Source organism: Narcine bancroftii, chromosome 10, assembly GCF_036971445.1.
Source record: "Narcine bancroftii isolate sNarBan1 chromosome 10, sNarBan1.hap1, whole genome shotgun sequence".
NCBI classification, from domain to species: domain Eukaryota; kingdom Metazoa; phylum Chordata; class Chondrichthyes; order Torpediniformes; family Narcinidae; genus Narcine; species Narcine bancroftii.
This window is the reverse complement of record NC_091478.1, coordinates 14895635-14920176: the sequence shown is the minus strand read 5'-3', so window position 1 is coordinate 14920176 and position 24542 is coordinate 14895635. Positions and strand designations below refer to the sequence as shown.

At 41.8% G+C, this 24542-nt stretch overlaps 1 protein-coding gene across 5 annotated transcripts in view; it reads left to right on the top strand.

The window, feature by feature from the left end:
* Nucleotides 1–24542, top strand: part of afap1l2 (actin filament associated protein 1-like 2) — a 194351-nt gene that overhangs the window by 110801 nt on the left and 59008 nt on the right. For 3 of the 5 annotated variants that reach the window (XM_069899994.1, XM_069899995.1, XM_069899996.1), the window contains one exon: nt 15941–16035. In XM_069899994.1, the coding sequence (XP_069756095.1) occupies nt 15941–16035 (95 nt within the window). Of the gene's footprint in view, nt 1–10841; nt 10919–15251; nt 15453–15940; nt 16036–24542 lie in introns of those variants that run through there. The other 2 variants (XM_069899997.1, XM_069899998.1) reach the window with 2 other exon arrangements.

The following is a 24542-nucleotide window of genomic DNA, read 5'->3' as shown; positions in this document are numbered from 1 at the left end:
CCACTCTTTCAAAAGACCAAACACCCCAGGTTTCCTGAGACTGGTTTGGCATTTTGGAGCCTTGATGGATGGGTGGGCCCCGAACTAATGAGAGCCCATATTGACAAGTTACATTGGTGTACCAATGGCTGTGATGAGCCCTTTCTTACCTTCTGGGCCCCTAGGCTTCAGCCTACTCTGCTTAATGGTTAATCCACCACTTGTGCTGAGGGAGCATGATGTTGTAGAATTGTTTGTCGTCATGAGAAATATCTTGCTGAAGAGGTTCTGTGTTAAGGAAATGGCTTCCTGTCAAATGTCCTGTTGTCCAGACATATATTCGACAACTTCCTACCTTTTCTTTTGGATGAGTTGGACGCTACTCTAACAGAAACTGAAATCCAGAATTGTCCTTGTAAAATCAATGATAGGAGCACATTATTTTATACCGAGTAATTAATCTAATCACAACAAATGCAATTACTGCATCTCGCATAGTTACTCCATAATAAAATATTTCTCACTCAGTCTATGAATTGAAAGACCTTTAATTTGAGCAGTTTTGCAAATGAATTAACTGGAACACTTCCATTCTTCTTTCTTTGGCTTGGCTTTGCGGATGAAGATTTATGGAGGGGTAATGTCCACGTCAGCTGCAGGCTCGTTTGTGGCTGACAAGTCCGATGCAGGACAGGCAGACACGGTTGCAGGGGAAAATTGGTTGGTTGGTGTTGGGTGTTGGGTTTTTCCTCCTTTGTCTTTTGTCAGTGAGGTGGGCTCTGCGGTCTTCTTCAAAGGAGAAGAACTGTGAGGCGCCAAGATGCACGGTTTGAGGTGATATCAGCCCACTGGCGGTGGTCAATGTGGCAGGCACCAAGAGATTTCTTTAGGCAGTCCTTGTACCTCTTCTTTGGTGCACCTCTGTCACGGTGGCCAGTGGAGAGCTCGCCATATAACACGATCTTGGGAAGGCGATGGTCCTCCATTCTGGAGACGTGACCTACCCAGCGCAGTTGGATCTTCAGCAGCGTGGATTCGATGCTGTCGGCCTCTGCCATCTCGAGTACTTCGATGTTAGGGATGAAGTCGCTCCAATTAATATTGAGGATGGAGCGGAGACAACGCTGGTGGAAGCGTTCTTGGAGCCGTAGTAATAATACAGATGGCCTGGAAATGTACTTTGTAAGCAATCACATATTTTGGGTTGGAATACAGGTATATTGGGAAAGAGAAACTTTGCAGATCATGGTTCATGGAAATTTGAAAAAAAATCATTCAGAAACAAAAAAAATTTATAATTTTACCAGAAAACTGCAAGCAAGTAGATTTCTTCCTCAAGGATACTATTCTGTAGATTATATGGAAACATTAATTTGTTTTAAAATGCACGACTTATCAAAGTTAATTCGAATGTACTGATCATTTTTTTTTTCCCTGAGCTAGGAAGTTTATGCATGGTCAGAATGTAGAATCCTAGCTTTTGCAAAGGCTTTTATCTTTATTCAACAAGCAAAGGTTTTGGCTCCGATTATGATGTGGCCACAGCCTCTTCCTTTTTGCAGCCTCTTCCTTTTTGCGTGAAGCAGACCAACAACCACTTTTTTGCCACTCTGTCATGCTGATTTGATTATGCAAGCTGCTTTCTTGCCAATTTGGGGGGTGGGTGGGGGGGAAAAACCCAGATGATCTCAGTTCTCCAGCTGTTGTTTCATTACAATAAATATTGATGTAATTTTCATGATCTTTGCTTTTTAAATGGAAAATTCTGCTGTTTGACCAACTCCATTATTTCCAGGAAACAAAAAAAAATATGGACAACTGTCAAAACTCTTGTTGCTGATCGAGTAGGGTTGTTTTCACTTGGGTGAGATCGTCGACTAAATAAGACAATAATCTTCGCAAGAAACACTGAAAATTACCGCTATGTTGAATATAAACCGAGACATTGAAGTAGTAGCCATACTGAAAATTCAATGAACTAATTTCTTCTCCTTGATTTTTCTTTATCACTGTATTACAAATTCAAGGCTTCTCCAGGTAGAATTGCAAGCTTAGATCTCAGTCTTCTTGATTCAGGTTTGGTGCTGAAGGCATTATTAAGAGGTTTGATGACTTTTACCCTGGCTGGGCATCATTTCTCTTGAAGGCAATGAGAAGTACCATATTTTTTGTGGCCCACATAGCCCTTTTTTTTGCTCTGCAAGACCAAGTAGTAGGACAAGAAGTTTTCCAGTTACAATCGGGTTCTGTTACTGAGAATGGCTCATGTCCTGAACTGTTTGTCAGTTGCAAATGAAGAAAAAGTGTGTGGGAGAGTTTCACAGATACAGCTGTGACAGGAGAGTGACCAGATGTGGGAAGAGCAGGCCATCAGCCAATCTCAATGACTCAGTGAGGGAGCAAATCTTCTCATCTCTCCCAGCTCTGCTTGGCTCGATCTGGTCACTGATTGTAGTGGATTTAAGGTGGAGTGGGTGAGAGCATTCAGAAATGCCCCATTCCCACCCAACAGAAGATGCCTGCAGCTGGCAAATGAAGCTGTCCATTCCACTGGTCTCCCAAACATGCATTCATATGTACATGGTATCCATAAGTTGAGGCATCTGTTACCTAGGGTAACTCAAAATTCAAAGTAACTCCATGTACACCCTCAAGGATCATTGCACAGGATTTAAATCAGATTTGCTTTGTGTAATTTGGATTGAAATAAATTGGGTTTGTTTACTCACTTAAGATGAACTAGTTCTATTTCTGTGGAAGGTTATAATTTTACTGAAGGATTTTTTTTATATAGAAAGCTGAACAATGGCAGGGTGTATATTTTTTCTATTCCTTATCAATTTATTGGAACGGTTAACAACACATTTAATCTCCTAGTGCCTAATTCATATGACCAGAGTACAGTTCTACATCTGAAATACCATGGTTAGATCAGAAACTCCTTTGAACTGGAACTAGTGCATCTCTCTCATGTGTTGCAGTTCGAAGGGAAAACGTGAACTGTATACTGTGGTGGTCGAGGGTCTCTGAGCCAAAGTTGGTTGTCTTTGAATTTCTAAAAGCCCTGGGAGATACCAGCAGTGTTAAAACCTCAGTGTACGCAAAGTCATGCTGGGTGTGGAAGAGTAAGTGCTTTTTCCACTTGAGGTTAGGAAACACAAAAACAGGAGGATATGGGTGAAGAGTGAAAGGGGGAAAAGTTTAGGGGAGCACAGAAAGTGGTGGGAGTGCAGAATGATCTGCCATTTGAATTGGTAAATGCAGGCTCAAATTTGACATTGAAGAAAAATTTGGACAGGTACATGGATTGGGGGGGTGGATATGGTCCAGGTGTAGCTTAGTGGAATTTGGCAGAATAATAGTGCTGCACAGTCTAGATGGACCAAAGGGCCTGGTTCTGTGATGTAGTATTCCATGGTTTTAAGATTAACTCTAGCTTTAGGCTGCATCACGTGTACAATTGATGCATTTTGTCACATGCACATGACCCTCATTTTCCTGGACTACTTTCATTTTAATTAATAGCTTCCCTATTTTAACAGCGACTTTCGACTAGTTCTACGATAGACTGACAGTTCAGACTATACATTCTGCAATGTTTTGTGGTAAAGTATTAGACAAACCCATTGATCTATTCTCCTGAAAGAGCTGACTTTTGCTGACCTCTGATTTCCAAGTTGAGACAGGTGCCTGTTCCTTCATTTGTAGCAATGAATGGCAGCATGCCCTTTAATGAACCAGACACTCAGAGAAGAGCCTGGAGCTGGAGTCGCCCACTATTAACCTACTAACCCCATAGTGTCCTAAGAAAGCAGCCTCTATCCTCAAGGATCCCCACCATCCAGGCCACGTCGTCTTCACTCTGAAACCATCGGGGAAAAGGTACAGGAGTGTTAAGACGCGCACTCAGCGGCACAAGGACAACCTCCTCCCCTCTGCTATCAGATTTCGGAATGAACAATGAACCACAGTCTCTGCCTTGCTTTGTCTTTTTCTTGCACTATTTTTGTGTATTTTGGAACGTGGTTACCGAAATGTTTGCATGTTCTTGATGATAAATTCTGATTCTGAAACCGGAGCACCAGGAGGAAACCTGCACAATGGTGGGGAGAATGAACCAACTCCTGACAGGTAATGCCGGATTTGAACCCAGGTTGCTGAGTTCCAGTTATTTCTTGTATTTATTTTTTTGGTCTCAACAGCTCACTCTTTAATAAACGATTTCTTGATCCTAGATTGATTTTAGTGTTCATTCTTGAGACACAAAGCAAGCAAATTGTGCCTGCAATCTTTTCCAAATAAAATGTGACCATCAAAAAATTGAACCAGGCCTTCCCTGTAGTAAGTTCTGCAGCATAAAGACATGGGCAGGGACGTTCACCAGACCTCTTGCCACAATCAACTAAAATTTGAGAGAAGAGCAATTGCACTGCAAAGTCACAAAAATTGGAACACAACAGCAGGACTTTGCCAGTGGGTTGTGAATTTAAAGCTTTCCGTTTCAATGTAACTGCTCAAAGCATTTCTCAGCTTTATTTTGAAATATAAAGTTTTAAAATTTTAATTTTGACATACAGCATGGTAACAGACCCTTTTGGCCAAACGAGCCCATGCTGCCCAAATAACCTCCAACCTTGTACGTTTTGGGGGCAGGGAGGAAACTGGAAACTCCTAACGTACAGTGTCAGATTCAAACCCATGTTGCTGGCCCTGTAATCACATTGTGCTACCACTATACTAATTGTACCGTATTGCATGCTTATTATTGTTTGGTCCTCCAATTATTGCAGCCATTGAATTTTTCTGCACCCCAGTATGCATTCATTCACACTAATCACACTGCATCTCAGAGCAGTGTGGGATCACATGGGCCCTGACACTCCATCAGGGCACACGGTCATTTGGGGAGGGTGTCCACACTCATCAAAGATTGGCATGTCTCCCATCTCTCAAATTTTCCCGCAACTGCGTGACGGTCTTTTTTTTTTGTTGCAGCATTTCCATGGAGTAAGGTCCCTTAATGACTGTCAACTTTCCTATTGGCTGGTGCAGCAAGAACATGCTGCATGCTTCCTGACAGTAGTTGTAAGCTTTTCCTGCAACTTGCAGCTTGAGACTTATTGCTTTTCTCAAGGTATGAAAAGACATGGTGGTGCTGTTGCCATTGGCTCGGGTCAGATACAGCAATGAGCTCTCTGAACCCTTCTCCATTAACAATGGCGTGAAGCAAGGCTGTGTTCTCGCACCAACCCTCTTTTCAATTTTCTTCAGCATGATGCTGAAACAAGCCATGAAAGACCTCAACAATGAAGATGCTGTTTACATCCGGTACCGCACGGATGGCAGTCTCTTCAATCTGAGGTGCCTGCAAGCTCACACCAAGACACAAGAGCAACTTGTCCGTGAACTACTCTTTGCAGACGATGACACTTGAGTTGCCCATTCAGAGCCAGCTCTTCAGTGCTTGACGTCCTGTTTCACGGAAACTGCCAAAATCTTTGGCCAAAATCTTTGGCCTGGAAGTCAGCCTGAAGAAAACTGAGGTCCTCCATCAGCCAGCTCCCCACCATGACTACCAGCCCCCCCACATCTCCATCGGGTACACAAAACTCAAAACAGTCAACCAGCTTACCTATCTCGGCTGCACCATTTCATCGGATGCAAGGATCGACAACGAGATAGACAACAGACTTGCCAAGGCAATAAGCGCCTTTGGAAGACTACACAAAAGAGTCTGGAAAAACAACCAACTGAAAAACTTCACAAAGATTAGCGTATACAGAGCCGTTGTCATACCCGCACTCCTGTTCGGCTCCGAATCATGGGTCCTCTACCGGCATCACCTTCGGCTCCTACAACTCTTCCACCAGCATTGTCTCCGCTCCATCCTCAACATTCATTGGAGCGACTTCATCCCTAACATCGAAGTACTCGAGATGGCAGAGGCCGACAGCATCGAATCCACGCTGCTGAAGATCAAACTGCGCTGGGTAGGTCACATCTCCAGAATGGAGGTCCATCGCCTTCCCAAGATCGTGTTATATGGCGAGCTCTCCATTGGCCACTGTGACAGAGGTGCACCAAAGAAGAGGTACAAGGACTGCCTAAAGAAATCTCTTGGTGCCTGCCACATTGACCACCGCCAGTGGGCTGATATCGCCTCAAACCGTGCATCTTGGCGCCTCACAGTTCGGCAGGCAGCAACCTCCTTTGAAGAAGACCGCAGAGCCCACCTCACTGACAAAAGACAAAGGAGGAAAAACCCAACACCCAACCCCAGCCAACCAATTTTCCCCTGCAACTGCTGCAACCATGTCTGCCTGTCCCGCATCGGACTTGTCAGCCACAAATGAGCCTGCAGCTGACGTGGACATTACCCCTCCATAAATCTTCGTCCGCGAAGCCAAGCCAAAGAAGAAAGAAAGGAGCCAACAGTTAAAATCCTTATGCCCAAGATAGCTCTGTCTATGTTCAGCTGTGGCCATGAGGGGTTGCAGACTCCCAAGGAATCAGAGGACTGGTGCAGGGGACCAGTAACGGGGAGAACAGCCCTCATTTAATAAGGAGAAGCAGAGTAGAGGATGCACAGGTTGTGATCACGGCGGTGGACTAGTGAGGGGCTCTCTGGCTGAAGAACACACAGGCAGCGGCTGTTGGTGACTCAAGGGGAGAAACGCACACACAGTGCGGTCTGCTGGCGACTGCAGTCAAGGGACTCGCACGAGGTTGCAGATTGGCTCGATGGGGCATCAGATATGAGAACTGAGATGCAAGAGGGTGCTGAGGATTTCCTGACTGTATCAGAGATTTGGATCTGGACCTCAGGTTGCCAGTAGTTTGGACTGGACTGTGGCTGTGGGCATGCTGAAGGCAAATACATGGGCACTTAGTGACTCTGGGGATTTTTTTTTAGCTTTTCTTTCTCTGACTGTAAGAGGTGCCGGGCAATTTCTGCTGATGGCGAATCTTTGCCTTCCAGTCAGAAAAAGAAATCTCTTGTAATGTTGCATTTTCTGTGTTGTTACATGACAATAAAAGAATCTTGAAATCTTAAATAAAATATGACAGTGTGCTTTCAGAGAACCATTCATCCAAACCATCTATGTTATTGGCATCCTGGACTGGTGCACATAACAATGTTTTAACATAACAATGCAGCCAAATTCTTATGCTTACCATTGAACCTCCAGTAAATGTCACACTTCATATCATTGATGAAAGTATGTAAAATTCTGAACCTGGAAAAAAAGACTGCTCCAATCAGAAAAACACAAAGCAATGTAATTTTCTGATTTTAGTAATGTAAGGCACTGAACAGTAGAACATTTCAGCAAAATTTCTGCTCCAGGTACATTGTAAAAATGTCGGGACGGAATTTTTAATGCAAGTTCCATCCCGGAATTTTTCCCACTCGTACCCCTACACATTTATACGGAGCGGTTGCAGTGTAAGTTGACGGCAGCCACTCTGTAAGAAACAGGCCTAATTAACATGGCGCTCCACCCCCCCTCCCCCAACAAACGCAAGAAGGCTGCGTAAAAGTGCTCCTGTGTAAACAACCACAGCGGAATAATTCTGAAATTTCTGTGTCCAAATGCCAAGTGACAATCTTATTTCCAGACATACTGCATGAGAATAGGCAATGTGAAATCATCAACTCCCAACAATGGTTGCTAACAGCCACAAAAGCAACTTTCTCTCAGCAAAATGAAAACCTGAATTCTTGCCACCAATGTCTTAGCAACCAGTTTGTGAATGGTTGGCTCTATGAGTTAACACTTTGTTTTGTCACCTTTGAGAATTCAAATCAACTCCTAATGGACGGAATGAAGCCCCGCTCTTGCCTCTTGGTCACAGAGGTCTTGCATGAAATGAGTTTGGGCTTTGTCAGTTTGATTCCCATTGAATTTTGGCCCACAGCCGCGAACTGGCACCAAGTGAACAATAGCTTGCAGGAAAAGTGCAAGGATGACTGGCGTAGGAAATGGAGACATCATACTGGCACCATGGAAAATAAATGGCTCTTTAGAAGTTAGAATAAAGATGAATTATTTGGCTAGGACCAAGGGAGATGCACAGATGATTGCATGAGACCTGACCTGGGAAATTGTGTTCTTGCAAACAAAAAGGAAATTTCTTCTACCTTAACAAAGGGCTCAGGCCCAAAATGGTCATACATCTTTGCCTCCAAGAGATGCTACAGGACCTGCTATTTGCATATTTACTACAATCACAGTGTTTGCAGACTTTCCTTGTTTCACGCCACTTTCTCCATTTTTCCGCACTGTGATCTCTTTGCTGATTTCCAAAGTATTTGGCAAAATTCACTGCTCGTTTGGAAGAGAATTAAATTTATGGAGTAAAACTGATCTAGGTTTCATTTCAATGTCCTTAGCTCAGTGATAAATATTCTGGCCTCGCAATCAGAGAATAATTCAGGGAAATGCTTAAGTGCAGTGCTGAGGGAGTCAAAGATGCCAGATTTGAATGTAATGTTAAACTGACCCCCCCCACCCCCTCACAAGTAGATATCGACGATCTCATCCTATCATCTTAAAGGAACTCTCCCAATGAACTGGCTGATATTCAACTCAAGTCATTAATAATCAGTTTATGTGGTTTTGACTCGTAGTTCTGCAATAGGAATCATGGATGCTACATTTTCTACAATGTTTTTTTTTAAAAAGTGCCTTCAGAAATAGGAGCTGAAAAGCACTTTAATTTTGTGTTTTGTGGATGGAAGATTTTTCTAAAGTGGTTAATGTTGCGTGTGAATATACGTGCACTGCGGTCCAGAGAAACATTGTTTCATCCGGTTGCTTATTTACAGACAGATGGTAATAAACAAATGAAAATTAATTCCTTTTGGAAGTCACAGAAATTTAGACTTGTGATGAACTTTGATTGAAGCAGGAGCATGCCGATGCTTTCAGGAAACTCTTGGCTTCAATTCTTGAATATGGGGTTCCCCTTTGCTGAATATGGTTGCTGTTAGAGCATGTTACCATGAGAATCTTTTCTTTCTTCTTTGGCTTGGCTTCGCAGACGAAGATTTATGGAGGGGGTAAAAGTCCACGTCAGCTGCAGGCTCGATTGTGGCTGACAAGTCCGATGCGGGACAGGCAGACACGGTTGCAGGGGAAAATTGGTTGGTTGGGGTTGGGTGTTGGGTTTTTCCTCCTTTGTCTTTTGTCAGTGAGGTGGGCTCTGCGGTCTTCTTCAAAGGAGGTTGCTGCCCGCCGAACTGTGAGGTGCCAAGATGCACAGTTGGAGGCGAGATCAGCCCACTGGCGGTGGTCAATGTGGCAGGCACCAAGAGATTTCTTTAGGCAGTCCTTGTACCTCTTCTTTGGTGCACCTCTGTCACGGTGGCCAGTGGAGAGCTCGCCATATAACACGATCTTGGGAAGGCGATGGTCCTCCATTCTGGAGACGTGACCCACCCAGCACACCATTCTGGGGATTAGAAATAATTTGAAGGGTGCCAGAAATTTCATTACATAACAATTTGGAGGTAATGTTGGAATTGAGTGATTGACATTCTATTCTTTACTGGCGACACTTGAAGCAACCTGGTCACTATCTATGGAGAGAGGGCATGTAACCATTTTGGATATAGGTCTTCTGAAGGCTTCATGATTGAAGATTGTCTGTATTGTCTCTTAATGTTTCATTTTCAGCAATATTTTCATACTTTCCAGGATGAAAGCATTAAGTTGAAGATCAAAGAACATTTTAGTGTGGAAAATATGGTCATAAAAACATTAATTGCTTGCTTAATACTTTGAATAATGACGAACTGCCAAAAAAAAGTGTGGATAAGAAAGTAAGGCTTGAACTTAACTCAGCACTTTCACAACTTCAGGATGTCCTGATGTGTTTAACAGTCATTGAAGTACTTTTGATGTGGAATCACTAATGGTGATGCAGGAAATGAGGGCCTTTCACAGAAAGAAAATTCCCATAAAGAGCAAAGTGCTAATGGCTGAATAATTGTTTTTTTAAAAAACTCAGCAAGGCCCACGTAAAGCAGCCATTCTTAACACGGACTATACATCTCTCTACCCAGCACCCCCCACCAACCCCCTTTCACTGTGAGCCACAGCACATTTCAGGGGAGCCACGGACTGAAATTATAAAATTTATTTTGTGCATTTGGTGGGAAAGAAATGCAGATGAAGCCAATTAGACAACTGCTTCACAGGGAAGGGGGCACATAAACTTTGAGTAGAGTCCTAAGGGGGGCCATAGCTAAATTGTGGTTGAGAGTGGCTGATGTCAAGGATATGTATTGGACTGGGGAGAACTCTCTGCTTCTCCAAACCAGTGCCCTTCAATCTTTTGCATCTATCTGAGAGAGTCATCACAACACCAGAACCTAGGAGTAGGAACGGGCCCCCCAATATTATTCCAATATGATCGTGGCTGCTCCACGCTGGTCATTTTGTTATCTGTAGGTGTGGACCAGAGCTATGTTTTAAACTATTCACAGATCCTCAGGATAAGTCGCTCAGCTTATTTTTTTTAATTATTTTTCTTAGTTGATTAGTTGGGGGTTTTATAAAATATGTATTATAATTATTTATCCCTGTTTTCTTTGTTAGGAGAATTATTTCTAATATGTTACATTTTTACTCTTTGGAATTTATATATTACACTTATACAAGGTAGGATTGGACATACCATTTTAATTGCGTTATTTCTATTCTCCTTCTGCTGTGTAGATTATGAAATGTTAATTGAAAAAGAATAACGCATATTTTTCTACAGACTCATGGATCCAACTGAACTGGGACATCTGATCCCAATGTCTGGTAGGAATGTATAGCAACCATTTGGCAGACAGCTGAGGACCCATACCTGGGTGACCTCAACTACCTGTGGGAGAAGATGAGCGTGGAGTCACGGCATCATTTCCTGCCAAAGTCTTTGAAACATCGTAAGAATATTGGGAAACAATTTTTTTTTAAAATAGTGAAAATGAACACCTTTCTTGAAATGTGGCTTTCCCTCCACCACCATCAACGCAGCCCTTACCGTATTCCCCGCTTAGACACAACATAAAAGGGGAATCCCCTTGTCCTACCTACCACTCCACCAGATTTCTCATCCAACACATTACCCTCCATAATTTCCATCACCTACAAAATAATCCCACCACCAGACACATCTTCCCCTAATTGCTCCCTTGGCATCTACCCCTGTGACTGCAGGAGACACGGAGATGCTCTACTTGCACCTGCACCTCCTCCCTCACCACCATTCTGGGCAACAAACAGACCTTCCAAGTGAAGCAACATTTGTAAATCTACAGGGGTCATCTACTACACCCAGTGCTCCCATTGTGGCCTCCCTTACATCAGAGAGACTGGAGGCTGACTAGGAGATCACTTCATTGAGCACCCCAGCTCTGTCCGCCACAATAGCATGAATCTCCCAGTGGCCACCCATTTTAATTCCTTGCCCAATTGCCTTGCTGATGTGTCTGTTCTTGGTCTAATGCACTGACAGACTGAGACCACCCACAAATTGGAGGAACAACACCTCATATTCCATCTAGGCACCCTCCAACTGGATGGAATAATATCGACTTCTCTGGTTTCTGTTAAAATCCCACCCCCTCAATCTCCTCCATCGTTCCTCATCCCTCCTCTCCTCTAGCTTTGTCTCTCTCTCTCTCTTCCCTTTCCCTCTGTTTTCTTTCATCTCTCCTGTCCTCTTAGCATATCCAATGAATGTCTTTTGTCTGTACTCCCCTTCCCATTCTTTCTCCTTTTTACCCCCAGACTTTTAACACAGATGCCTCTTTTTTCCCTTGTACCTTGAGGAAGGGCTCAGCCCTGAAACATCGGTAATATATTTTTACCTCCTTTGGCTGCTGCAGGATTGGCTAAAGTTCAACCCGCATCTCTGTGTTTTGACTGCAATCAGTGTCTGCAGATTTTCATGCTTCACTTCACAAGATGCACCAACCTGGAGCTACTGGACTTCGGGCTTTTCTACTTTTGCTTGAAGGTAGCAGTGAGAAGAGGTTATGACCAGGGAGATGTTGATTGTCTTCCTGAGGCAAGTGAGCCACATTGATGTCTTCAATGGATCAGGTCCCTTGACGCACTTGACAAGTTTTTCTCCTGCTTTCTATATTTCTGGAGACTTGAGTTTACAAATCAGGCCATGAGGTAACCAGATCGAGTACATCCCATAGTTCACCTGTAGAAGCCTGAAGGAAGTTAGATAAAGAATTGAACTGAACAGCTACAAGGAAAGACCATTATTTTTTGACGCTGCAGATTCCTGTCCACATGATGGAGTACATTGAAAGAGATGGAGGTTTACATCTGTGCCATGTTCAACACACTATATGCCAAGCTTAAAAGGTGGAAGAAATTAAAGGCATTGGTAAATCAGGCAAATCCATTCTCTGTGACACATCCATCTTGGTAATACCATAGACTTTGGTTCAATTTGCAGGACCATAAGCAAACTAGAGAGAAGACATTGTAAGGGACAAGAAGGCAATGGGACTGATGGGATTGTTCTCCTAGGATCTGACATAGCCTGAATACTCTTTCTGTGCGATTATAAGCACCATTAATTATATTCTTTGCAGAAGCAGTTTATATAGGCAATTCTGAATTTTCTTTAAGGAAGTATACAAAGGATTATCAAACAATTTTTAAGAATGGAATAAATACAATAGAGGCAAACGATCTTTGTTTAGAAAATCAAGTAGAATCAGTCTGGGCAAAGCTCAGAAACAGCAAGAGTTAGAAAGCATTGATGAGAATGTATGAAGATAACCTAACATTGGTAACTCATACATAGTACATCTCAGGTAATTAAAGATCTATAGAACTCGTATATTTATAATATTAGACTTCAATCTACCTACAAAGTAGGCAATCCAAATTAGCATCAATAATGTGGAATTTGAGTATGAGGTGGATTTCAAGACCAGAATGTTGAACCAATTAGGAAATGGGTTGCTTTAAGTATAGTATTGTGCAAGGAGAAAGAGTTCATTGATGATCAAGTAGATAAGAGGCCATATTAATGAGAGCATTCAAACTGTAGACAAATTGACAAGATCATTGAAATTCCATTTTACTTTCATGATAAAATATCAAGGACTGTGGGGAAATTAACCAGTTTGTTTATGGCTGTAGTTTTCTTGACAAAATATTTGCATCATTGAACAATTTTTAAAAAATGGCTGAAAATAATATGAATGAAGAAATACCCAAAACAAAGACAAATGCTCAAAAAGACACAGACAACAAGTCAGAGCTGAAATTAAAATATACTCCAGTTTGTTTGTTTGCTCAATTTCTCTGCAGCTTCTTTTCATCCTTCCAATGGGTTACTTCCCACTTTCCATCAACATCAAATGTTACTATATTATACTTGGTGCCTTCATTTACCTCAAACCGTAAAGCTGCACAGTGGTGTGGCTCGTAGAGCCGTTGCCTCCCAGCACCAGAGACCCAGGTTTAGCCACGCCTCCCCCGGATGCTCCAAATTCCTCCCGCATCTCGAAAATGAATGGGTTAATAGGTTAATGGACCACTGTACATTAGGAGGCCATCAGCCCATTAAGTCTTCACCAGTCCTTGGACAAATCCCTAGTCCCATTCCCCAGGTATATCCCTGCAACCTCTCTCATCAACCATCTTCATTCTCCAGGCACCCACCTACATTGGCAAGGATGCATAGTGGCCCAGTGATCCCAGTACATAATTGGGATGTGAATGAAATTCTTCAGGGGAGAAATAAAATGTGGTTACAGCAACAACATGCAAACTCCACGCTGACAGTTACTAAATCAGGTCAGCTACGGACTTCTGGAACTGGGTAGTAGCAGCACTACCTGCCATACCATGGTGCCACCTATCTTCTGATCCAGGCATCACAGGAGCCACTGAAGACAAAGAGAGGAAATTTCTTAAGAGAGTTGTTAACCTGTAAAATCTCTCCAAGAGAAAGCGGTGTGTTCAAGAGGGACTCCGATATTTTTCTTGGGGAGAGAGGGATCAAGGAATAAAGAGAGAAAATTGCAGCAGGGTCCTGAACTTGAATGAGTGGGTAGACCAGATCGATCAGCTGTATCAGGTGTTGGTGAGACCACACCTGGAATATTGTGTTCCTCTCCAGTCACCTTCATACAGGAAGGATGCAGGGAAAATACATCAGGATTTGACTGGGATTGGAGGATTTGTGCCAATATATATTGGCACTGTTTTTCTGGATTGAAGGAGGCTGAGGGGTAATTTTTGATAATGCTTTATAAAACTATGAGGAGGATAGATGTCTTTTCCCCAGAATAGTGGAGTCCAAAACTAGAGGGTTAAGTTTTAGTCAAGTCAAGTTTATTGTCATCTGATTATACAAATACAAACCGACAAAAGAGTGTTCTCCGGACCTTGGTGCAAAAACATGCAGATACACATGTGACATAACACACGTACAGACAAATAATACAGATGCAGGACAAGTATTATATCTACAAAAAGAGATAAATAAATATTACTTTTTTAAAAAACATTAGAGTTTTGGATGGTCAGTGCGAGCAATTCCTTTGATTGTTCAGCATTCTCGCTGTCCGTGGGAAAAAGCTATTCCTCGGCCTGGTGGTGTTGGCTCTGATGCTCCTGCATCTCCTCCCTGACAGGAGCAGCTGAAAGATGCTGTGTGCAGGATGGAAGGGGTTCTCAATGATTTTGCGCACCCTCTTCAGACAATGATATAACGATTAAAGTAGATCGGTGGGGGGGGGGGGTGGGGGGAAGACTCCAGTGATCCTCTCTGCCTGTGGATTGCCTTCCGATCCATTTCTCTGCAGCAACTGTACCACACTGTGATGCAGCTGGCCAGGATGCTCTCGATAGAGCTCCTATAGAAGGTTGATATAATGGTGGCCGGCAGCCTTGCCCGCCTCAAGTCTTCTCAGGAAGTACAGTTACTGTTGCGTCTTTCTGACAAGCAAGGAGAATGTTGAGTGTCCATGATAGATCACTTGTTAAGTGAACTCCAAGGAACTTGGTCCTCTCCACTTTCTCTATTACAGAATTGTTGGTGTGTAGTGGAGAGTGGTTGTTCCTGGTCCTCCTAAAGTCCACGGTCATCTGCTTTGTCTTGTCCACGTTGAGATTCAGGTTGTTACTTTCGCGATATTTTCCACCTCTACTCTAGGCCGACAACGGTTGTGTCATCTGCAAACTTGATGACACTGTTGGAGCTGGATCTGGTGATGCAGTCATGGTTTAGTAGTGGGCTGAGCACAGAGTCCTGAGGTGCGCCAGTGCTCAGCGTGACGGTGCTCGATATTCTGCTACCAACCAGACAGACTGTAACCATTCCATTAGGAAGTCCAGGATCCAATTATCGAAAGGGGCATTGAGTCCCAGTGAGGACAGCTTCTCCGCCGAACTGAAATCAATGAATGGCAGACTGGCATATGAGACATCATTCTCCAGGTGGGCCAGGAGAGACTGAAGCGATAAGGCTATAGCATCATCTGTGAGAGGGGAAAGATTTAAAAGAAAGCGGCAGCGTTAGGTTTTTTTTCACACAGAGGCTGATGAGTGCATGGAACGGGCATTATACAAAGATGTTTGGATGGGTTTGTGCATAGGAAAGGTTTAGTGAGATATTGGCAAATGCAGGCAAATGGGACTAGCTCAGGTTGGCATGGTCGAGATGGGCTGAAGATTCTGTTTCCATGATGTACCCCGAACACTCTATGAAAGGTGGAGAAAGCTCAATTGGTCAAAAAGCCTACTCATATCATGGCTCGGAAATGGTATGACAGAAAAGAAGCCTCACGAAGCTTGAAATGCATTAGAAAAAGACACACGTACTTGTTTAGAAAGGGTAGATAACCGGGGTTGAAGTACAGAGCAAGGACTTCCCCCTAAGTGAAACCTCAATGACTGATAAACGTTTGCTTGTTATTGTTTCTTAGGCTCGGATCGTGGAAATATACCCAATGGAATAGATTTAGGAAAAATCACGCCTGCACCTCAGAAGAGCTTGCCTGAGCTCCCACCTATAAAAGCTGTAAGTTTTAGATTTATAATCTGTATGTTTTGGAACTTCCTCTACAATGCCAGTTTAAAAAAAAGCAACGTTGCTCATGAACTCCACCCAATTCTTGCCCTGTCTATTACAAATGCTAATCGAAGGTCAACTACTGTTCAAGTTTAGTCAAGGTTTAAGGGGAAAGACATGTTTTACAGCTCTTTCTCATGCAGTTCCTCAGACACGTTCAGTTACCACGTCGCCCGAGCGACTGAGAGAAGTGTCAAAGAATGAAGTATTCAGCATTTCTCCCAGGAATATCCGCTGATGAGCTTTCACTTTGATTCTGCAGCTTTGTGGGGTCATCCAGTCATAGGGTGGTGGATTCTGCTTTGTACTTGAAAGCCATAAACTCATATTCCACGGTGCTTTGACATCACAGTTCTACTAACCACTAACCTTTCCCAGCTGTTGATGGGATATTTACTGCTAACTTTGGGAGAAAAAAAAAATCTTTTTATCTGCATTTCAACATAATTTTGGGAGTTACATTTAAAGGCAAATGTTTAAAGAAACTAAACATGGCACGTCAAGTGCTCTGAATTTCTTCTTGTTAGTGTGTTAATTTTAATTAAATACCAGATTCAAATCTCGAGGTTGAAATTAATATTGTTTCCCCACATTATCAATTAAAACTCGCATAAGCAAATTGAATTTAACAGTTTTTAATTAAAATATCAAGAAACTCATTTCTGTTGCCCCGTTTTCTTTAATAGAAGCAGATGGTTCAGCAAGTCACATTTTGTCACATTAACTTGTGCAGGAAGTCTTCTTTAGCCTTAAACCTTCTTTAACTATTTGTTCTATCTTACTGTCAGAATCTACTCATTGTATTCAAGTCATAAATCTGCTCACACAGAATAAGCTGTCAAATGATTGTTCTGGGATGTTACAATCCTGCTGTTCTGTTCTAGGGATTAGGAAATTTAATGTGTAGTACGGTTTAGTTTGACATGAATAATTACATTCATTACTTTGTTAAAATGTTTGGCCGACAAAGTGTTGAAGTGGGTGCAGTGAATCCATGTCACACTTGAAAAGAATGTTTGTAGAGTTTCACGTCATCAATATTTTCTTCTACCTTTTATGAGGGTGATCTGTTTGTGGTGATAAATGCTTTATATGGTGTAGATTTTGAAGCTGACTTACATCCATGGTTAATGTTGGGGCTGTCCTTTGAATTTGTGAGTGTATGCAACTTCCTAACATTCCACCTCAGTAACACTTTCCAGCTCACAAATGCATTTAAATATTGCTTGTGATGGAAGACTACAAAAAAAGAACGCCAATTGTTGAAATTGATAATAATTTGTCAAAGCTTAGACCACAATTGTGTGAACCTTCTTTCACATCATCACCACTGGAAATTTGATTGGAAAGATTTTCTTTCATTTCTCCCTTGTTCACAAAAAGCACTGCTCCTTCAACCCAAACAGGATATGGAGCTAAAGAAAAAAAAACAGAAGCCCATTTACACAGATAAGAAATTAGTTGGGTGGGAAGGAGCGACTGCAAAGGATCAAATGCCTGAGATCATTGCTGGCAGGAAACCATGGAATCAGAGGACAAGAGCTGGTAAATAGATCAGCATTGCCCTGGCATAACTGCAGAGGAAATATCTGGTTCAGCTAGAGTGCCTTTCCCAAAATATAGAGGGTTGACAAAGTAGATAGGACACATTATTTCCTCTGGAATCCAGGAGGTACTATTGATAGAATAGAAGTTAGCCTCTCAAGGGTGAAGCTTAGAAATATATCTGCAAATAAAGGATGGTATAAATTTCTATTAATAACACTGAATGTTGATTTTACAAAAATGAGAAACATTCTTCATGTGTCGGAGTATATGGAGCAAAAGATGTCAAATGGAATTAAAGCCAAAATCGACCATGATCCAATATCAAGCTCCAAGACCACACTCCTCTTATGTTTTTTTTAACCTCTTTGGATTGTTGAATAGGATCAGATTAAGGTGATGAAATTCAAAGGCTCCTGACAGCAATATATACATCGGCCTTTAAGGGATAAAAGTTCAATTCTATTTTAGCTTGTGGCCAATGACACATAAAAGAACAAAGATATATTCTTTTGATAAAACCATTGATGTAGGAATGCTGGTGCAGCGGTTGGGACTGAACATAAATCAGAACAAACAAAGAGTAGTTGAAGATGGGGTCAGCAGGTCGGACAGCGGCCATAGGGTAGAAGTGGTCAGAAATAATTTCGGGACTTGAGTGCTTCCACCATTTCTTTGTTTGCTCAAGATTCTAGCATCTGCATCTTTTGTGTTTCTGAGGACTGGATTAAAAGTCCCAGGCATGTATTCACATCCCAACTGTTCACATTCTGGGATTAAAGAACCAAGTAATGTATGATTACAAAATTACTGGATTATCTTAAGCACCCATCGAATTCCTTGATGCTCTTTGGGCCAACTCTGCAGAGAGTAGAAACTTGCTCCAGGACACATCAAGACTCAACAACTACAGGAAAAGAAGCAAGGCACTGATCCCACTGAGAGCGAGGAACAGATCCAGGGTAATGAACGCACAAGTGCCTGCCAACAATTTGCTCATACCTTGATGAAGGCCTCAAGCTCAAAATGTTAGTTATGTATCTTAATCTTTACTCTATCAAATACACTGTTTGACCAGCTGAGTTTCTCCAGCCTTGTGTTTTAACTCCAACCACAGGGTCTGCAGACTTTTGTGGTTTACTTGATTCTACACAACTCTTACGAAGAAACTTTTCAATGCCTCAAGCATGTGTCACACTAATGGGAGCAGTTAGTAACAGAAGGTAACGAAGACGCCATCTTGAAATAAAAGGATATCCCATTAGAATAAAGATGGAGAGAAATTTCTTCAGCCAGAGGGTGGTGAATCTGTAGAATGGCTGTGGAGGCCAAATGATTGGGTTTATTTAAAAGCAGAGGTTGATAGGTTCTTGATTAGTAAGAGTGTCAAAGGTTATGAGGAGAAGGCAGGAGAATGGGGTTGACAGCAAGAAACACATCAGCCATGATTTGAATGGTGTGGCAGACTCAATGGGCTGAATGGCCTAATTCCACTCTTAAATCTTATGGTCTTAATATTCAACATCTTTATTCACCCTTCCTTGAGAAAGATGCAGGGCAGTGGTATTTCTAGGCCTGAATTTTGATTGACTGAGTTTTCAATTGCTCTGTGAACCAGTAGGTTGCACCCCACACAGGTTTTGCTGGAAGAATAATGGTGTCCAAACAACACCTTGACTTGCTGATACATGAGTGGGTAGCAAATCTGCGAGAGGGATGGAGAAGATCTCAGAATTATGCCTCCACAAGCTGCTGCTATTGTGAGAAAGTAATCAATATTAATGACTGTTATACTTGTCCAGGCATTGAACAATCAGTGGTATGGCAGCTCCAACTTGTAGATACTGAACTAATTTGAGGGATTTAAAAAAGTTAGCATTTTAAAGAACTGCCTTTTATTTTCTCTTCCTTTTTCTCTCCATCTTCTCCTTGTTTCACTCTCTTTATGTTTGATTTAACGCTGAATTCACTCATTCTAATTTACCCTTCTTGTTTATATCACAGTATTGTTTTCTATCCATTAGTGGGATTATTGGCAGTCCAGCCACTCACCAGTGTTTTGAATCTCTTGCCTTCATTGTCTCATTATTAACTCACAATCCAAACAGCTTTGTTGAAATAAGATTCAACTGTGCCCTGATAAGTCTTAAGTGTTCAGCAAAACTAGGCCTTATATAATTTGTGATTGTTTCACATTTCATCTCTTATTAAAGCCAACATTGAACTTGTGCAACTTGCTATGTACGTGAATCACCCCTTTTTGTCAGCACGAAGATTATCAGGAAGTTTGAATCTTGGTGAAAAAAGGTTCATCAGGGTTAAAAGTAAGGCAGCATATTTCCAGACCTAGTTTAACATGACTTGCCTGCCGTAAGTGGCTTGACAGTGGATCTGAAAGATAAAAAACCGACACAACTTTAGAAAAAAGGAACTTGCATTTCGCTGCATTTTCTCCTAATGTTTGCAGTTGCATCTGGAATCGTAGCACTAAGGCAGTTGCGCTTTAGCAAGGTAGGAACAGCTGTCGAAAACTACTTAAAGACGCCCTTGGCTGAAATCCAAGCAGAGACCCAGTACCTACTAGGCAATCCCAAACAGTTGCCCACCTCTCTCTTGTGCTCCTTCTCATTGCCAAGTGTAGACAGTAGAGACATGGCCTGTTTCAACTGCTGAGAAAGGAAAACCATCTGTATCTCTGTGACTTTTATTTTTTTGCAAAGCAAACTCCAGGATAAAAATAGAAATTCTTGTCATTATGCCATTTATTTCCATCTTTTTTTGGTGGGGGTGGGATGGGGAAAATGATCTAAACATGAGGGAACCTGACACTGGGTAGAACACTTTGTTTTTTTAAACTCAATTATTGATCATGAATTGATTCCCCTTTATTTATTCCCCCCCCCCCCCCCGCCAAAGCATTGAAAAATATTAAAAATCTGCTCAGTATGGGGTATTTGGGTTTTTTAAAATGCTGAGAACACATCAGGCCAGAACAGAGCAGGACACATATCGCATAGCACAGGCCATTATCAGTAACTGGAGGAGTTTCAGCTGTGTCAAGTCGCATACTGGCAAAGACTGTGGGAAAATGAAGAGTTATCATCTGGAACTTGAGGCAATTCCCTGGTATTCATTCACATTAAACAGCAAAGCACCAATCATACTGTGTCCAATGTTGTTTAACTGTATAAGTGCTCGCTTGATAGCAATTTTAAGGATGTCCTAGCATTGAATTAATTTAAAAATAGACTTTTTGACCAGAGGAATAGTCTTTTGGCCATTCTTCCTTCTGTTTTTTATTAGTTGGTTGATTATTTAGCCTGGTTAAATTTACTATTTGTTAATATCTTCTATTTCTAAAATGGATCCATGATTTTTGGGTGATTTATTATTAGTTATCAAATATCTTCATATAAAATGTTCCAAGTATATTGGTTGCACTCCTTATGAACAATTAAAGTTGCAGTTGGTTGGTTAGTTGTGCTTTACTGTTAAATAGTTAACAGAACGTAATTATTCTTGGATTGATACAGGCCAAATGGTAAAGTTTGACAGAACAATAGATTTAACAAGTGATAGAAGTTTCCTTCATGGGAAATTTGTGTCTTTCTTCAGGGGCAACATGTTTAATGCAACAGCTAGCACGCTGCTATGACAGCACCAGCGACCTGGGTTAAAATGTGGCGCTGTCCGTAAGGAGTTTGCATGTCCTTCGTGCGCCTGTGCGGGTTTTCTCCAGGTGCTCCGGTTTCCTCTTGTGTTGCAAGGATGTGCGGGGTTAGTAGATTAATTGCTCGCGTGGATAGATTGGGATGCTGCAGGCTTGTGGGCTGGAAGGGACTCTTACCATGCTGTATGAAGATGAACCACATTTGGCTCACAGCATTGATTGGTACAACCATAGTTTAATCCTCTTGTAAGCCCCGTACCTTGCACTGGGCAAGAGATTTGAAATTTTCAATATTCATTATGTTCACGACCTCATAATGCAGAGTTATTGTTATGTTTAGTGGAGTACAAGAAAAAGAATTAATTTATTTTAGCTAAATTCATGCCTGTTACTATATTTTGCAAACCTGCATTTTCTGTATAATTCTGCATTGTATGTAAATAGTCAATTATCAAATAGTTTAATAGATGTATATTGTTATTGCTGTTATGTGTTATATTTTAAAGGGGAAATCAGGATATTGCTTATGGCGCATGTTCTCTATCAATTAATTATATGAACCAAGCATTCTGATGTTCCATGCCAGCCATGTACATCCAGCAACTGAACATATATGGAGATACCCATTCATTACCACAGTAAATCAAACCAGATATTTTCCAAGATATTGTTGCTTCAGGTGTCTTCCCGTTCGGCATGGGTGATCTTGTCTCTCCATCCATCACGGTCTCTGACCCTCTGAATTGTAATTGTTGCCTCCCCTGTTCCTAACCCTGATGTTAATCCATCTCTCATTTTTATTCTGTCTACCTCTGCTTCTTTTTCCTTCCAGCTTTCCAGTTGTAACCAAATGTTCTAATGTATCTCTTCGCATGATGTGTCCAAAGAATTTTGCTTGCTGTTTTCTGATTCATTTCAGTAAAGTACATTTTGTTTTTGCTCTTGGTAGAACTTTTCTGTTTGTTATCTTCTTCGTATATGATATGGAAGGCATTTCTCTGAGAAACCACATCTCGACTGCATTGATTCTTTTCCCCATTGCATTTCTGATGGACCATGACTCACAGCCATACATCAGTAAAGGAAGAATGTAGCAGCTAAGAGTTCTAAGGCGGACGTCAATTGCTATTTTCTTGTTCGTTAATATGTTTCTCATTTCTATAAATGCAGTTCTGTAGTTTAACAAATGCATTTATAACAACATCTAGCTGACTTTCCCTCTCTGGGTGGTTTCCAGGGTACAGTATTCGGCCTTTGCAGTTCTCCTTGGCTACAGTGTACTGAACCAGTGGTGCCAAATCTGTCCCTGAAGTGACATTAAAGGGATTATGAGCCATTTCAAACTCTATAACTTGCCTGCACATTGCAGCATAACTCAACCTGAACCTAGTTCGGTATGTTGAGCACCTCTGTGCACAACCGAAAACTTGCCCTTTTCAAAAATCTGTGCAATCTCCTCCACCAAAATAGCACCACCCAATTTGATCAAAATGGCTTGCTGCCCCATTCCATGCTGTCACAATCTCATCTTCTGCTTTCCCAATAAATTCCGGCGGTGATACAACCGCTGCTTAACAGTCTGGTAAAGATGGTGGATTGTATCATCTAAACAAATCACAAGAGTCCAATTCTAAAGCTCATCTTTCAGAACACCCCTACCACTCAGACTTGAGCTGCTCATCAAGGACCCTTTAACTATTTCTTTCTATTTCATAGTGGCTTCCCAGATTCTTCCATCATGGGAAAGCAAAAAAACTAATGAAAGATTATTAACGTAAAACATTTCTCTCTCAGATTCGGGCAAATCTGTTGGATGTCTCCAGTATTTTGTTAAATAGTGAACTTTACAGGGAGCTAGCTTTGAAAAAAATACTGTGATGTTTCCCTTTATATTCTGGAAGGAATATTCTTCATTGATGTTACAACTTGCAACACAACTTCATTTCCAGCAGTGTAATCTATCCATGAGCTGTCCAGAAATTCAGCCTATGACAAAATACTATTGAATCTTCTAGAAATTGCTTCTTGATGCAACTACTGCATGCATGAACCCAATTTCTGCCTTTTTTCATGACAAAAAAAAAACATGCATTCTTTCACTTCCCTTGCCTTGTGGTCGAAGCCACACACACTCCTTTGGGAGACCTCTTCTGATTCTTCAGTGATAGGAGTCTTGATGCACCTTTACCCAAACTGCAACACCTTATCTATTTATATAGAACAGAGGTGGGCAACCTATTTTTAAAACTCACATACTTCCTTAAGTAATCCCTATGCCATTGGTGCTCTGTGAAGAGTAAGTTTTTATTCAAGGTGGTATGTGAGTGGAAAGACAAAAGTTGAAAAACCGCTGTTTTAATCATACCTAACTGACTTGTTATGTGCATGGTTTCATAACTCCAAAGTAAATGACCAATGACAATTTTTCTCAATCCAAATATTTCAGTAATGGGTCGAGAGCAGTGATTCTCAACCTTTTTTTTCCCCCTCTCACATCCCACCGTAAGTAATCCCTCACTAATCACAGAGCACCTATGGCATAGGGATTACTTAAGGTGGTATATGAGTGGAAAAAAATAGTTTGAAAAGCACTGGACTGTTGTGGTTAGCGCAACGCTATTACAGCGTTTGAATCCAGCACTGTCTTGTAAGAATCTTTAACTTCTCAGTTTCCTCCCACCCTCTCTTCTCCTACCCTCTGTCCCCTTCCCTCCAGCTCTCCTCCCCCATTCAGAGGGCTATCCCCTCCCCATCACATTATCAGCTCTTGTTTCTTTCCACCCATATCCACCTTTTGCCTGTGACCTTCTGCTCCTCCCCTCCCCCTGCTCCTCCACCCAGCATTTTATTTTGGCGCCTGCCTGCTTTTAACATAGCTTGATGAAGGGCTCAGGCAGTGTGACTTGCTGAGTTTCTCCACCTTTTTTGTGCAAACAGCAATCTTTGTGGCATCTGCAGATTTTCTTGTTTAACTCTAAGTTTGAGTCTCTGATTGTGGTGGAATTCCATGAAGATAATCTTCATTTTTGATGTTACATTGGAAGGAAAGTCAATTGCAAAACATTTGTAGAGAGCTGGGCCTGAAGAACTCGAGAGAAATAGAGACATACTTTCAGAATCGGGCGATCTAGCCCAAATCATTCATGTTGACCAAGGTGCCTTCCTAGGCACGTCCCATTTGCCCGGATTTGGCCCACATCCCTCTCAGCCTATCCTATTCCAGGTCCTGCTCTGATGTCTT